Source organism: Rhipicephalus microplus, chromosome 2, assembly GCF_043290135.1.
Source record: "Rhipicephalus microplus isolate Deutch F79 chromosome 2, USDA_Rmic, whole genome shotgun sequence".
In the NCBI taxonomy this organism is placed as follows: Eukaryota; Metazoa; Arthropoda; class Arachnida; order Ixodida; family Ixodidae; genus Rhipicephalus; species Rhipicephalus microplus.
In genome coordinates this window covers 207,600,737-207,616,534 of record NC_134701.1, presented here as the reverse complement: position 1 = coordinate 207,616,534, position 15,798 = coordinate 207,600,737, and the positions used below count along the sequence as shown (strand labels likewise).

At 43.5% G+C, this 15,798-nt stretch overlaps 1 protein-coding gene across 1 annotated transcript in view; it reads right to left on the bottom strand.

The window, feature by feature from the left end:
* Positions 1–15,798, bottom strand: part of LOC119169589 (guanylate cyclase soluble subunit beta-1-like) — a 124,188-nt gene that overhangs the window by 24,274 nt on the left and 84,116 nt on the right. Inside the window, exon 7 of the mRNA XM_075887293.1 lies at positions 4,605–4,991. Coding sequence (XP_075743408.1) covers positions 4,605–4,991 — 387 coding nt within the window. The remainder of the gene's footprint in view (positions 1–4,604; positions 4,992–15,798) is intronic.

The window sequence follows — 15,798 nt, the reverse complement described above, 5'->3', positions numbered from 1 at the left end:
GCGGTATTTCTTGCGCGGTCGCTTATCACCGTCGGGCGTTCGAGTGCATGGTGGAATGACATCGCTGCTTGCTTTTTGCAAATGAATCATGGATTAGACGTCAGCACATAAATGCGGCCACCCGACGCTGTCGTTCATATCGTGCCGTCCTTACTATATCCTCTACTCAGGACAATAAGTGGAAGAACTTTTTAAATGCAAGCATAGCTTTTCAAACTGCAGGCATTTTGAGTATTTCTATCTATCTATCTATCTATCTATCTATCTATCTATCTATCTATCTATCTATCTATCTATCTATCTATCTATCTATCTATCTATCTATCTATCTATCTATCTATCTATCTATCTATCTATCTATCTATCTATCTATCTATCTATCTATCTATCTATCTATCTATCTATCTATCTATCTATCTATCTATCTATCTATCTAGCACGCCGTCTACATTTCGGGGCTCTCGCGATCAGCCCCTTAACTTGGGGAAGGCCGAAATTAGTATGAGAGGTGACTCGCTGGTCATCACAATAATAACGAGACAATCCTGTCACGAATATCATCAAAGTCTATTCACGAGGCACGCGTAACTAAATTTCGTAAACCACCAACCACGGTATGTGGTTATGTAGGTAATTGACAGTTCATATCTATACAGGAACGGCGAGAACAGACGTTGGTAATTTTGACGCGATAGTGTGAAAAAAAAAAGCTCACATCGGCAGCGTTCACCTGATGGAGGCAAATAAATATCAGGGTCGAAGCAGGCATGGCACCCAAATATTCGGCATTGCAATGAAGTATTCAAGCACAGAGCGACGCCACGTCTCGTAACTACCTTTTAAAACTACCCTAATCTTCATGAAAAATTAGTGCTAGTTGCAGTGCTAGCTATCTAGTTTTCTCAACATTACATATGTAATCCTGTATTACAGTCTTCACGTCGGAATAACGTGAGTTCTAGTTAAGCGCCTTACATTGCATTTGACTTATGTAGCACTGTAAAGGGCTACCATCTTTGTGAGCACAAGCGCTACATATCGACTTACCGCTTCTGATGTTTTTAGCACCCATGTTGCTGTTGACATCGTCATGCAACTGTAAGCTGTAGGTTATACAAAATATGTCGTTCTGTGTAAACAGCTGGTTATATGAAACTGTTCAATCTTTGGATGGATATGTGGGGTTTAACGTCCCAAAACCACTATATGGTTATGAGAGACGCTGTTCAATCTTTGTCTTTTTGTACAACATTATTTTGTACCTATCTTCAGTGTCATTTTCTAACATTTCACTCAATAAAAAAATTACCTACTAATTGTACGGAGGACAGTGTTAGTCGGATGCCTGCTACTAATAAAGTTACGTAGCACATGATGCCAGCTTCATGAAAAAAAAAAACGTTTTCAACTGTCTGTCCTTGCTGCGACCGGCGCTGCGTAACACTCTCTAGAGTGCGAAAAAGTATTTGCGCAATCAAGTGGATGGGCAGACCGACTAACACAATAGTTTGATTGGTATAACATTAAAGACGTTATCATAAAGTTGTAGGTTATGCCCTGACAAGAAAACGAAGTCGATTTGTCATTCGGCTTTATTCCCTTCTGTTTGTATCCGATATTCTGCACTGCAAAAAAACCTATTAATAATGATCATTTGCACTTCCTTGAATTCATGGTCTTTTTGTTTTTATCACCTATTTGGCAGAGGTTCAGTAATTACTTTAAAAATGAAATTTGTGGCTTTTAAATTACTGCCATAAAACAAATATTCCCGTAAGCAGTGCACGCAAGTATTTGAACATTACATTGTCTGAATGTAGCAATATAGGCATTCTCTCTAGCACCCCTTTAAACGAACTCATTACAAAGAAGATTCATGATCCAGCTCAAATGGATGAAACTTTTTTAGAAGTGATGCCAACCACCCGCTCTGACTTATGAGGTCCTACTTCTACTGAGTCATCGTATTTTCTTAGTCACATATATTTAATTTCTAAAAAAAGACAAAAAGTAATAGACACTATCGAAACACTAGTACTGTGTAAGTAGTGTCACCCCGCCTAAGGCCATTCGAAGTAAACAGAAAATACTCATGAGCAAGCGTCATCTGTAACAAAAATGTGTAGGTGTATAGGTTTTCATGACTTTAGACGGAGCAGTGCCTGAAAATTCTACGGCGCCTGCTCAACGGAGGCATCAGCCAGGGATAGGAGTTCAAGAATCTGGAGCTGCCATTTTCCGCATAATTCAGTCGCTGATCCTAGCCCAAAAGAACATTAGAAGTCGCCCACACTCAAGCAGGCCTCCAGTCCCATAACCCTTATAACGCATAAGATATTCCGTGCCGAATCCACAGCCATCATTAAAAATTGAGGCGCTGTTCTCTCTCACTCTCTTCATTTATGCATAATATTACATGGCGTGGCACTTCGTCTTCTTGGTCTATCGCGCAAGAAAGCAAGTGTAAAACGAGCAAGAAAAGAAGTGTATTAAAAAGACGCCGTCTTGCGAACAGGCATGCTGAGTTCGTTTCCATTGGGACGCTTGCAACTATCTGTTTTCTTGCCCCGAAACAGGAGTGATGGGTGAGGCATCTATGAGCGTATCTCGTTCGGAAATCGGGTTACTTTGAAGCCTCGCGCCGTAGTATCTCTTTCTGTTTATTTAAGGTATTGCATTGGTTTAGTGGAAGTCGTGTTATTTTTCGCTCACGTTTTGTGCGTCAGGGAAGTGAGGAGGCTTAGCTCGCTAACTTCTTGGAGAGTGATACGGAGAGCCGTCGGGGAACGGAATTAAAATCCGCAAATGCCGAGATTGAATTTTCAAATTATTGAACGAGACGTACTGTGTTATATTTTTGACTATTTTGCTGCCTGAAAGATGAAGTAATGCTTCAACGCAACCAGGGAAGTTAGTGATAGGATGCTACTATATAATAAAGTCACTTCATGAAAGTAAAATGAAAATCAGGTTCTAAATCAGTGTGAGTTTACTTTGCCCTCCAAAAAAGTATTCATGCTTATTCAACGGCCACATGTCGTAACATGCGCTTCACACGTGGATATGGCCAAATACATTTTTTTTTCTTTTCTACGACACGAGCTTAGAAGCAAAAAGCTGATTTCACAACATAACTGGCACTCCTTATTCAGGCCTCGCGAGCTAGCTGATTGATGTTACAAATACATGGATATTACTGTGAAAACAGAACGCGACTATATCTGCATGGTGTTTGTGGTGTGAAACTAAAGGCACAGTGGGGCTGTATTTTATATTCTTCGATAGTTTTGCTAACGTTTTGCCACAGGTTATCTAGGCTGCGCTGTATCAAGTTGTAAGATAAATTCAACAAGATGAATCGAGCTACTACGTTCATTTTACAATTGTCATGCCGTATATACATCTACATAACGTAAGAGGTAACTAAATTCCTGCCAATCTTGCGTCTGTTGTCGCTAGTGTTGTCTTCCCAGATACTTGGGTTCATGTTCGGCTCGTTGAATTCGTTTTGCTTCGCGATTAGTACAGCATTTTCGATTCAATCTCCGTCAGCAGTTGTTTTTCGACGTGGCTTGGAGACGCGGCTCTCTTTCCGCAGCTGCCTCGTAAATAGTGCATAATTTTTTAGCCTACGGTAACTTCGAGGTTGAGTCCGCGGCACGCAGGCAGAGCATCAGGCTTCATACGAACGGTGACGTCACGATCGTTGGATGTGTGAAGAGCCCACACCCCGACCGTGAGCAATCGTTCTTTGGCTTGCCATCAAAATCACGTGTTGCGTGCAGCGACGTGAGGGACGAGAATGAGCGAGCGTTTGATCGCAAGGCGCACCTCGGTTCTGGCAGTCGTACACCCACCTTCAACCCAGCTGCACTTCGTTGCCATAGCGATGCCCGTCAACGCTACCCCCGCCACGGTGGTCTAGTGGCTAAGGTACTCGGCTGCTGACCCGCGGGTGGTGGGATCGAATCTTGGCTGCAGCGGCTGTATTTCTGATGGAGTCGAACACGCTGTAGGCCCGTGTGCTCAGATTTGGGTGCAGGTTAAAAAACCCCAGGTGGTCGAAATTTCCGGAGCCCTCCGCTACAGCGTCTCTCATAATCAAATGGTGGTTTTGGGACGTTAAACCCCACATATAAATAATAAATACTGTCAGCGCTAGGCGAGGGTGCTCTCGGATTCAGCAGACACATTAAGCTCGGCCACAAATCGGAATTTACAATGCCTGGAGCTTGTTGTAGGGAGCACAAGCGGTAACCCGGTGAATCGACAATATTAGTCGCTGTGTTTGATATTTCATTATATCCGAATAACCGTAAACATTAACGGAAAAACTGCGTCCTATCTATCTATCTATCTATCTATCTATCTATCTATCTATCTATCTATCTATCTATCTATCTATCTATCTATCTATCTATCTATCTATCTATCTATCTATCTATCTATCTATCTATCTATCTATCTATCTATCTATCTATCTATCTATCTATCTATCTATCTATCTATCTATCTATCCTTCTGTTTGTCTATCCGTCTGTCCGTCTGTCAGTCCGTCTGTCTGTCTGGTCTAATATATCATATCCACTGTTAAAACAGCTCACCTTAGATGGCAGAATGGAATGTAGTAGCTCTTCAGTTCGTTTCTTGTCCTCATCAAGTTTGGACTGCAGCATGCGAAGTCTATTGGTGGCCTCATCTAGCTTCTCGATGAGTTCTCGCTCTCCACGATGGTGATGAGATCGTAGGAAGAGCTCCCTAGCCGGGTCGTGTATGGCAAGATCACTGAAGAACAGCCCTATTCGCTGCATGTCGTCGATGTCTTTGACGCGCGGCGAACACAAGAACATGATGCTGTTCGTCTCTTCCACCGACACCATCTGACCCTTGAGTCGGAGCACCGGAGGATTTGGGACACCTGCACCGTCGTGCTCAGATTTGCTGGACCCACGAGGCTTGAGCACGCCTTCTTTAGTCTGCACAACAAACACCTGAAATAGCGCAGGTAAAATTCATGTGAGGAAGAAAGTTACAACGTTGAAAAAGAACGAAACAAATCACTAGGTGATTACAAAACTAAGTTCGCACTATGTAGGAGTTCCTGACAAATAATTTTCATTTACTGCTGGCCAGCGCCCGTCTCACGCTCCTACCTCGTCCCTGGTGTTCTTGAGCAGTTGATTATAACAGTTCAAATCTTTTACAGTTTTCTATTGGTTTAAATGATTCACGAGGTCTAATATAAGATGTGGACACACGAAGACGTGGACACACGAAATCCAGGCGATCCTTTACTGATGTGAATTTACCTTGTCGCTTCGCATTCTTAAAGCTAACTAAAGCTCTCTGGTAGAGAAGTTTTTAAAATATTTGTGATAAGATTTTAGAAATCATCACCTTGTGAAATCTGCTTAAGTGAAGCATTCATCGATGTTCGCCAAGAACAAATTTGCTGGAGCGTTGAACCCCTCTACTACTGAATTTTTCAAGTTTTATGAATGTTCAATTGCGTTGACTTTTGGTACAAGCGCAGCGCATCATGGCATATTTTTCTAAATGGTGTTGACCGTGGCCGCGCTTGGCGGGGTCGCCGCTGGCGCTGAGGCATTTTGTCGACTCACCTGATGCACTCGAGCGCCGAGCTTGCTTTGCTGTAAGTCACGCCCAAATATCAGCATTGCAGTAGCAACGGCATTGCAGGAAAGCGTGAGTTGCTTACTGCATCTATGATGGCGAATTTTGCAGCACGAGAATATGGTAAAAATGGGAATGTGTAGGAAAGATACCTTTTTTCTACTCTCTTCCTTCATTTATGATCTCCCACTGTGAAATTTATTATCATAAATTCAAACCACCTAGCCCAAGCTTTACGCTGGTAAACATGTTTGGCAATTTTGTGCACATTCCGGCACGATGTGGATGGTTCCACCTTACAGTGCTCCAATCCCTGTTAATTGCTTGCTTAGGATTAGTCTGGTTTATAACAATTTACTTACATAGCAATTCTTCCTGTGCGAAAGACGTTGTAGAACATGCCTGTAGATGATTTTGACCACTTCTGGTTCTCTAGCGCTAGATGGCTTGAAGCAGCACGCAGGCGTGCGTGAAATTCTCGTCACTGGAAATTCAGTCATACCAAACGCGTTTCGGTCACGAAACAAGGACTTCACTGTATGTCGGAATGCTTTGCGCATAAGAAAACATGACTAATTGTTCACTCTGTTCAGTGAGTGACCTAAAAAACAGGCTTGATGGACCCAGAAGAATTGTCTTGCCCTTGTTCGCTACACTATCAAGCATGAAACCCCCCCGCTTTTGTGGCTTGTTATCTTGTCACACTGGTCCTGCCTCTTGTTTCTCCCTGCTGTGTCTTTTTTTTTGCTTTTCCTACTCATATTTCCCTGCGTCAGAGTTACGTGAATCCTCACGCATTTAAGTGGTCACCAGTTTATCTTAGACTAGTGAAACAGCTTGTTTGTTTGGAAGGTGGAACAGTTAGCAGCCGCAGGCTGTCGTGTGACGTAGTATGCTGTGATGGTCGCTTGGCGTTACGCAGGTAAAACCACGTATCAGAGCCACCTGTAGCATATGGAGCACGCCAAGAAAAGATCTTTTCCTTTTGTTCTTCGAGCGCCTTGGTGATCATACTAAGTGCGGAGCACGACAGGGGCTCGGCATTTTGTATGCTGTCGTCGCTTCGCGTAGCTCAGGTGAAACAACGCATAAAAATAAAACAAAGTAAAAAGGAAGCAAAAATTATAGAGAGAAATACATAAAAAGTATAAAGCAATAAAAATAAATAAAGAAGAGCAAACAAAAAATTTGAAAATAAATTTCAGATAACTGAACGCTGGACGAGTTGGTAATCTATGACTACAAGACATGTGCAGTGAAGAGCTTCTGTGTTCATGTATTCTTTTCGCGAAGTTTTTGTAATTATAGACATTGACCAAGAAAACAAATAAAGAAACAAAGAAGCAATGAGGACCAAAGGCCGCCCATATTCCCGTTTTTTGTAGGCTTGACACCACTTGTGCGAAGCAGCCGTGATTCTTTGAAGTTCAGGATTTCAATGTTGTTATTTTTACAAGATGAATTACCTAAATTAAAACATCAAGATCAGAAAACTCGAAAATATTTTCGAAAAAATATTCACATATAACTGTGTTCAAATGTCTTTCCACCTACCTTTCAACACTACTTTATGTGAGACCAATTCATTCTTCGTTTAGCTGAATGTATGAAACCTAATTATGATAGTATGCACGAAATATTGATACCTTTTCTCAAGCAGCGAGTCCACTCAGCGGTGTTTGCATTATGCCTTCTTAAAGCGACTTAAATACTATTCTGTTTTGTGCTGTCATGGGCTTGCCCATATTGTTACAACTGAAGACGCTGTTATTAGGCTGCAATTGCTTCCCAAGCTATGTGCTTCATAGACCGTTGAGAACAATGGTCAAATTATTTTTGTATTTAAGGTGCAAGATGTTCTTATACACTTATGGTACTGTCCTGCTACGATAATCCACAATTTAATAATGAATTTAAGTTTAATGCTCTTTTCGCGTCATTATCAGGGCGAGCTGTTTAGTAATGGTTAAGTTATATTTTCCGCGTTGAATAACCATGAGTGGTCAAAATTAGTGTTTCGCATATGCTACCACAAGCGAGGGACACGAGTCGAAATTATCCGGAGCCATTTTTAGAACGCCTGTCACTTACGCGAAGTCACTTTGCGCTGACAAATCTTTTACACCCAAGCAATGCTGAGCCATTTTCCAAAATACACGCAAACAAGAAGGATTGAGTAAGTGAAAAGAGGCACAACCCAATCGCATTTAAGCGGAATACCGCGCAGCAAGCGCCGCGCGCTTTCCTGTAAAGCTGTTGCGAAGCGCTCAGTCGCTGCTGGTATATACTGATAGTCAGGCGTGTTTCACTGCAAAGCAAGCATGGCACGCTGGCGCATCATAAGAGGTCAGGCAATGCCTCAGTGCCTCCGCCGACTATCTTGGATGCGTGGCCGCACTGTGTGCTCTGGCGCCCTGCGTAGCTCGGCCATGGTGTGCCGTGTTCGTACAAATTAAGAGTGAACGACCCTGTTCATAGAAACACACATAAAAACACATGAACACATATACGTAAATGGTAGCAGAACACAACCATCTCGCCCTCATCGAGTACTGAGCAGGTACAGCGCCCGGGACGAAGTTGGAAACATTCTAGGAGTATGAGAAGATTTGGCCATTTTTGTTCAAATACTTCACATAAAAACATCCGAAAACGCGTACTGGGGGTATTCCGACATGAGAGGTTTGTTCGAGTAGCAGATTTTTTTTTTCAAGGCAATAAAGAAATTTCTTCTTTATTATACGCACAGCTACTCGCATTTCTTGCTCAAATTATCCGCCTCGTTTGTCTGTGGTGCCTTCACATAGCTATCTTTCTAACTAATCACAGGGTAAAAAAGAAAGACGGGAATGGAATATAAAGCGAAAATACTTCATTTAATTTTTTAAAGAAAACACTTGATCATCACCGACATATTGCTAACGTAACCAAACATTGAAAAAAAGGTAACATTCTGGGAGACATTTAAAATTTTACGTTTGTTACGCAGCCGCAGTGAAAAGTTCCCTTCATGTAGTTTACTTTTATCAAAATGATGATTGTCCTCGCAAATAATAACCAACGTGAATCATAAGAGTAGATTAGAGGCTATAACTTACTGTCGAAATAAGAGACGTTCAAAGTTATGAAACATCACGGTTCTCTTCTAACAACGCACTATATATTTCGAGTGGTTGCAACTAAATTTAAACGTACGCACAAAGGGAAAAAACACAAAAACAGTGCTGTCACTAACAAATGTCGTTTTATTGAAACCGCCTACCGTACACATAGCTGAGGCAATCTATAGATAAAAACATACGGTGAAAAGTTACATAGACTAAACAAGATTAAAAAGAGTTTGACACTTGTCAAGAAGGTACACTTTTTAATCACGTTTTGTCCAAGTAATCTTTGACTCAATGTTTTAAATGCGAAGCATTTCTTTGCGTACTGCAAGCACTTTTTTGCGTCTATCTGCGTATCCATCCATGTATCTATCTAGTCGATTGCGTCTGGGTGTCGTCATGATCAACCCATTAACTAGGCGTGAACTAACATTAGTATGGAAGGGAAATACAATTTGACGAACAGGACGCACTGGTCAAGATATGAATAACGTCACAACCCCTTCACGTACGTTGTCAAACACTTCTTGCCAAACAGTGACACATACCCGCAGGCTGGTGGGAGCCACTGGTATGCAGAGTTATGTGCCACAGGTGATTGACACTTAGTATCTAGTCTACCCAGGGACGATGAGAACGCACATGGGCAACTTTAACGCGTGAGCGTTAATAAAACTCCGACATCGGCAGCGTTGACCCGACTAATGCAAAGAATAAGCTTTAGGGTCCAAGAAGAAGTGAACACAAACATTATGCTTGGCAATGAGGAATTTCATCAAAGCCACGACAGGTCTCGGAACTATTTTTCAAACCAACCTTAATGTTCGTGAAACGTTCATTCTGGTTGCAGTGCTGGTCATCCAATTTTATAAACCTTACATATGATTCCTATAATACAGCCGCGACGTTGGGTTAAAGTCATTCGCACTTAGGTGCCATCTGCTCAAGTTTATGTAGGAGTGTCCAGTGCTGACATCATTGCGCGCACCAGCGCTTTATATCAGCTAATCGTTTCTTGTACTGCTAATACTCATGTTTCTGTTGGCATCGTTGCGCAAATGCAAAGAACTTGGAATATAAACATCTGGACCTGTTCATCATATTGCCGCGCGTATGTACCAGTGGCTGCGACAATGAAGCAGCGCGAGCTTTCTTGGCTGAGCGCACATGCGATTGATTGATATGTGAGGTTTAACGATGATTGTGAGAGACGCTGTAGTGGAGGGCTCTGGAAATTTGGACCACCTGGGGTTCTTTAATGTGCACCCAAATCTGAGCACACGGGCCTACAACATTTCCGCTTCCACCAGAAATGCAGCCGCCGCAGCCGGGATTTGACCCCGCGACCTGCGGGTCAGCAGCCGAGTACCTTAGCCACTAGACCACCGTGGCGGGGCGCGCATATGCGAAGATGTTGCAGTAGTTTTAGGGAGGAACCTCCTTATGGCGTGGCTTGTGCGTCCCCCGTTTCCGTATTGCGTGACCTGTGGCACATACCCGCATACCAGTGGCACACACCCGCCCTCGGGCACATATTCGCATGTCCACATGTTACGAAAAACGTAGCATGGCGTCGTTATCATACTCTCGATGTTAACGAAGCGCTGATAGCAGAACCGTAGTACATACTCTCGTTTAGTCCTTGGATTGACCACTGGATGGCGGTACTTGTTTATGATGAATATATGATATAAAGAAGCGAGATGGCGGTACTTGAAGTGTCCACTAGGTGAATGAACGGACACACAGACAAGCAGACGGACAGACGGATAGCCAGACTCAGGGACGGACGGACGCACGAATGGGTGCACGTATGGATGGACTGACGCACGAACGGGCGTACGCACGGACGGACGGAAGCTCGGATGGATTGATGGACGCTTCGCCCCACTCATCATCAATCATTCCGTGGATATGCAGTCATTTTTTGTGATACACAAAGCGCAATTGTTCGTGGTTTTTCGTGTCCTTATCAATCCCGCGTCATCACAATATCTGTGTGCGTGTAACATTTGTACATGTATTTAGCGTCATTTTAGAACGTTTCGCTCAATAAAAAATTACAACCTGGTCGCCTTCCCTGCGCACACTTCGCATAGTGTTGATTCTCAAGGTACGTGGGATTTGCCTGGATGTTAACTATAGGTTGCCGCACCTATATATTCTGCAGAGGGTTTCATCGAAACGCCTAGTGTTCGTGTCAGCACTGTCTTTATGTTTCTTTTTCTCGTGCGTTGGTTTAAATTTAGTTGCAACCACATACAAACAACCCCTATGTAAATAGCTTTCAATGTTTAGGAGAAGGCATTTGACTCAGTCGAGACATCAGCAGCGATGCAGGCACTACAGAATCAGGACATTAACGAACCCCATATAAACATATTGGAAGAAATATACAGTGTAATCCCATCCATACAATTCCTCCATAAAGAAAGCGACAGGATCCCAATAAAGAAGAGTGTAAGGTAGGGAGACAGGATCTCTCCAATGCTCTTCACCGCGTGTTTACAGGAGGTTTTCAGGGCCCTAGATTGGGAAGGGTTAGGAATGAGAGGTAATGGAAAGTATCTTAGTAACTTGCAATTCGCTGATGACATTGCCATGAGGAGTATCTCAAGGGACGAATTTCAGCTCATTATTACTGAACTGGACACGGAAAGCAGAAGACTATGTCTGAAAATTAATATGCACAAAACTAAAGTGACGTGCAACAGTCTCGGCAGAAAGCAGCACTTTTAAATAGGGGAAAAGACGCTGGAAGCTGTAGTATGTCTACTTAGGACGCGTAGAAACCGCAGAGCCAAACCATGAGAGGGAAATAACTATAATAATAAGGATATGGTCATTCGCAGTAGGCAAGCATTCTCAAATTATTAACGGTAATCTCCAACTAATCCTTAAGATGAAGGTATATAACAGCTACATCCTGCCGGTACTTACCTACGGAGCATAAACCTGGAAGCTTACACAGATGGTTCAGCTTAAATTGAGGATGACGCAGTGACTAATGGAAAGGAAAGAGATAGGTGTAACCTTAAGTGCCAAGAAAAGAGCAGAGTGGGCCAGGGAACTAACCGTGGTTTAGGATAGCACAGTTGAAAGGAAGAAGAAATTAACATGGACCGGGCACGTAGCACATAGGCAGGATAACCGCCTGTTTTTAAGGGTAACTGACTGGATTCCCAGAAAAGGCAAACGCATGAAGGAAAAACAGGAAGTTGGGTGGGTCGATGTGATTAAAAATTTGCAGGCATAATGCGGCAACAGGAAGCACAAGACCATGTTGATTGGCGGCCGGACCATGGGAGAGGACTTTGTCTTGCAGTGGGCGTAGTCAGGCTGGTGATATGATGATGATTCGACATGCAAGATCACCAACTAGTTCAGATATGACCCATTCTAACAGAGTTAACATTTCTTACTTTATACTAGTATACTCTGCATGCATAGAACTATGTTATTTATTCCCAGGCATGCAATATTTCACGCATAACGTCACACATAAATGTACCGTAAAAACACATTGACTTGGCGCGGCAGAAGCGAAAGATTCCCCGGCGCAATCCGATGCCTTTGGGTATTTTATACTCGGTTCGGGATTTTTACTTTTATTTCCCCGCTCGACTACGTCGTATTGTCAAGACGCTAGGGTTCAAAATCAATCGCTAAGAGGAATATGGACAAAAAGTCTGACAAAAAAGACAAACAAATAAAAACGCCAAGCTAACGAATCGTTTACGATTTGTTCGCCACGCACGGGAGGTAATCGCTTACGTTCAAAACGCGTATGGGTATCCTTGTACAAGCTAACTGCGATGAAGGCTTCGACCAACATCGTTGAAAATACGTGACCTTCAAGTGTTTGTAAGACATAACAGCAACCGAACCCGTGGGGAATCGGTTCATTGGAGATCGCTAAAGAAGCAGCGAGAAGTAGAAATGGACGCACGAAGCTGAAAAAGAAACACAGCCTGAAGAAATCAGAATGACTCCCGACATTCAGGAGGAGTGAGACAGAAAAAATGGAGAAAAGAGGTGGACGCTACTATCGGCGAACATGCTCACACGACTGCTTTTTTTCTCTCTACTACTTGGATGTCAAAACACCGCTAGAAAAGAGCGAGCAAGTGGACGCAAGCAAAACACCGGACAACGCTATCTCGCGTACGAGGAACAAGCGCAGTGACACGGAAACGAGGGCGAAGAGATAGGCCATTGGCGTCGGTCGATGGTTTCGTCGTGGACGGTGACCAACGTTTCGGAGTGAAGTAAAAGAGAGAGGGCGCCAAGGCGCCGCTTATGTACACAACCGACAGCGTATATAAGCGCGAAGTGGGGGAGCCAGTAGTGGTGTAGTAGTAGCGGTATTGATAAGAAATGACGAAGAAATCGTCCTAGGAATGAGACACGAGACTGTCAACGCAGAACCAGGGAGGCATAACGCACGCCGGAACGAGTATAGAGGGCGAAAGAGCGGGGACAGAAGGAAGGCATTTTCGTAGCATTGCTTATTTCGATACGGAGAAAAACTTGAAACAACGCTGCCACACCCAAGGTCTCTAGCCCCCCCCCCCCCCCCCCAAATAAAATATGTCCAACTCGCCATTCAATTAGGGCTTGACGATCTGTCAGTTGTGTTAGGCTGGAAAAAAGCTGCAGATAGTTTCGGACTGAACCCATATGCCAATTATGACAATTTCTCGCGCAAATCACGCTAATATCTGAGATAGTGCTTATCTTTAGGGTGAACATTGCAATGGACAGTTAGGCACCATTATGTGTTAAATATGTATGTAAATTATCTACTAATGAAAGCTGATGTTGCCATGTTAAAAGCTTGCCGAGCTTAACACGTAGTATTTTGAAACATTTAACACGATAGCGTTAAAGAGTTCAATTTGCCGGAATTCCAATGCCGGCATGGGTGTCGTTCATTTTATAGCTTGACATCTGCGTTTTCCATGACCAAAATATCCAGAAATATGCAACTAAAATGTATTAAAAACATTATTTGCCTTGATTGAGAACTGAATTTTCGCCATCTGCTTGGCAAGCACGTGTTCTACCACAGGGCGACGACAGAGATGAAAGCACCTTTGAGAAAAAGCACTGCGTGAATGTCGTGTATGCGTGTGGAGTCTGCTTGACGAATGTAGTACTCCGTGGCAGAAGTATACATCACTCCTGGTATCTAAACATATGAATTGCGCCCAAATACGGTTCTTTGTAAGATCCGCTCATCACAAAGTTATCAGACGTATTTACTCATCATCATGGTGAGCAAAAACATCAACAAAGTCAGCAGCTGCGTAGGTTGGCGTGCTTCTTTGCGGAAGCATAGTGAGCCCTTCGCAGATTTAAAAGCAAGAATCATGGCGTAGTGCACACTGTGGAACTGTTCATACAGAAGGTAATATTTTTTTGCGATGTAGGCTTGAACTTAAGGCACAATATTTTCTTCGCATGTGCGTATTATCACTGTGCGTGGTCAGGCCACTATTGTGCATGAAGTGAAGTAGTGTCTTGTGAAATATGTCGGCATGTATTCGGCGGTCTTAACTGGGTTTGTCGCTGTAGCGAAGGCGGGCTTGCAGGAGGTGACGGCAGTGTTCCAGGAGATGGCGTGAAATGGTCAATCTTTAGCACAACGAAATCCATTTCCTTGCGGCATGGTTGAGTCATTCACCGAAAAGCGAATCCAAGCTAGCAGTGCACGAGGCGATACACACGTGGTCCCATTACGTTTTCGCCATCTACCTTTCAAGACGAAGTGCCAGCGTCTTCCAAGTTTTTTGATGCGAAGCAGCTTTTTGTTTAGCCTGCGTAATCTCATGGAGCAAGGGAAAACTGGGGAGAGGCTCTATCATATCTCATTGCATTGCAAAAAGTGTGGCTGCAGTGACGTCAAAATTACGGGGCAAACAAACCGGTATGGGGCAAACAAAACAGCAGACGCTCCGCAGCTTGCTTTGCAGCGCTGGCTCACTTCTGCGCGGACTTATAGTCCTGGTGCAAGCTTAACACGTATTTTATAGTTTGCATGCATTAAAATGTAACGAGCACACCCTTCCCAGGCTGTCCGCGCGTGGCAGGCCCGAGCGCGGCGTGCTGAAATACTTTGTGGAGTGTTTTTGTGCAACAGCAAAAAAAAAGCAGCGCTATGTGTCGTAATCGAAATCATTCAGCCACTGACTCATCGTATTCGAACACACCCGGCAGTGAATTACGTGTTATGCTCACCATAAGGCCTTTTTTTTACTCTTAACCAGATTTCCTAATCCACGGGCCGATTAGCAGTTATTTGCTCGTATATATTGTCAGTATGGCAATGCACGATTTTGAGAGCTTGCTTCGTAGCTATTCCGTGGAACGCCAGCCTAGTACTTGACGTACTTAACGTCGATAAAAAGGCACCACCGATAGTCTTTCTTGGGGACCTTTGACGAAAACATTTTGGTCTGTCTGTCTGTCTGTACTTTTGTCTGTTTATCCAGCCCTAACGGCGTAGAGTATTTGAAACAGCCGACGTCATCTGCAGCGCCCACCATTGTTGCTCAAGATTGAGCATTCATGCTTGTGTGATTGTCAATTGAAAAGCAATTATTGCGCCTGACTGGGGCACCATAACAACGCGTATATATTCTGCATGTGCGCCTTTTAATAGAAAAGGCATACATAAGTATATTTAAGGACAGTGGCGCTTATCACGCTGCGCCGACCATGCAACGCTTGCACAGAAAGGCAAGTATTTCCAACGCTTTGCTAAGATGAGACGGTGGTGGCACCTACCCGTAGCCTTGCGTTCTACACCTTATCACCTCTGAGATGGGCGCGCACACCGATCTCAGAGCCACGCGCTTTATTTTCTAAAAGAACTGTCAGATGACGCTCATGTCTCACGTGTTACGTGACTTGATGTGCTCGTTCGCCTCCACTGCACGCTCGAGGCACTCTAACACAGCGCCTCCAGAATACCATTCACCGATTTTCTTGCGCAGAACATCAAATAAATGTCTTGTTCACTCTCTCCACATGCAAGACTATCGTCTTTCGAGGA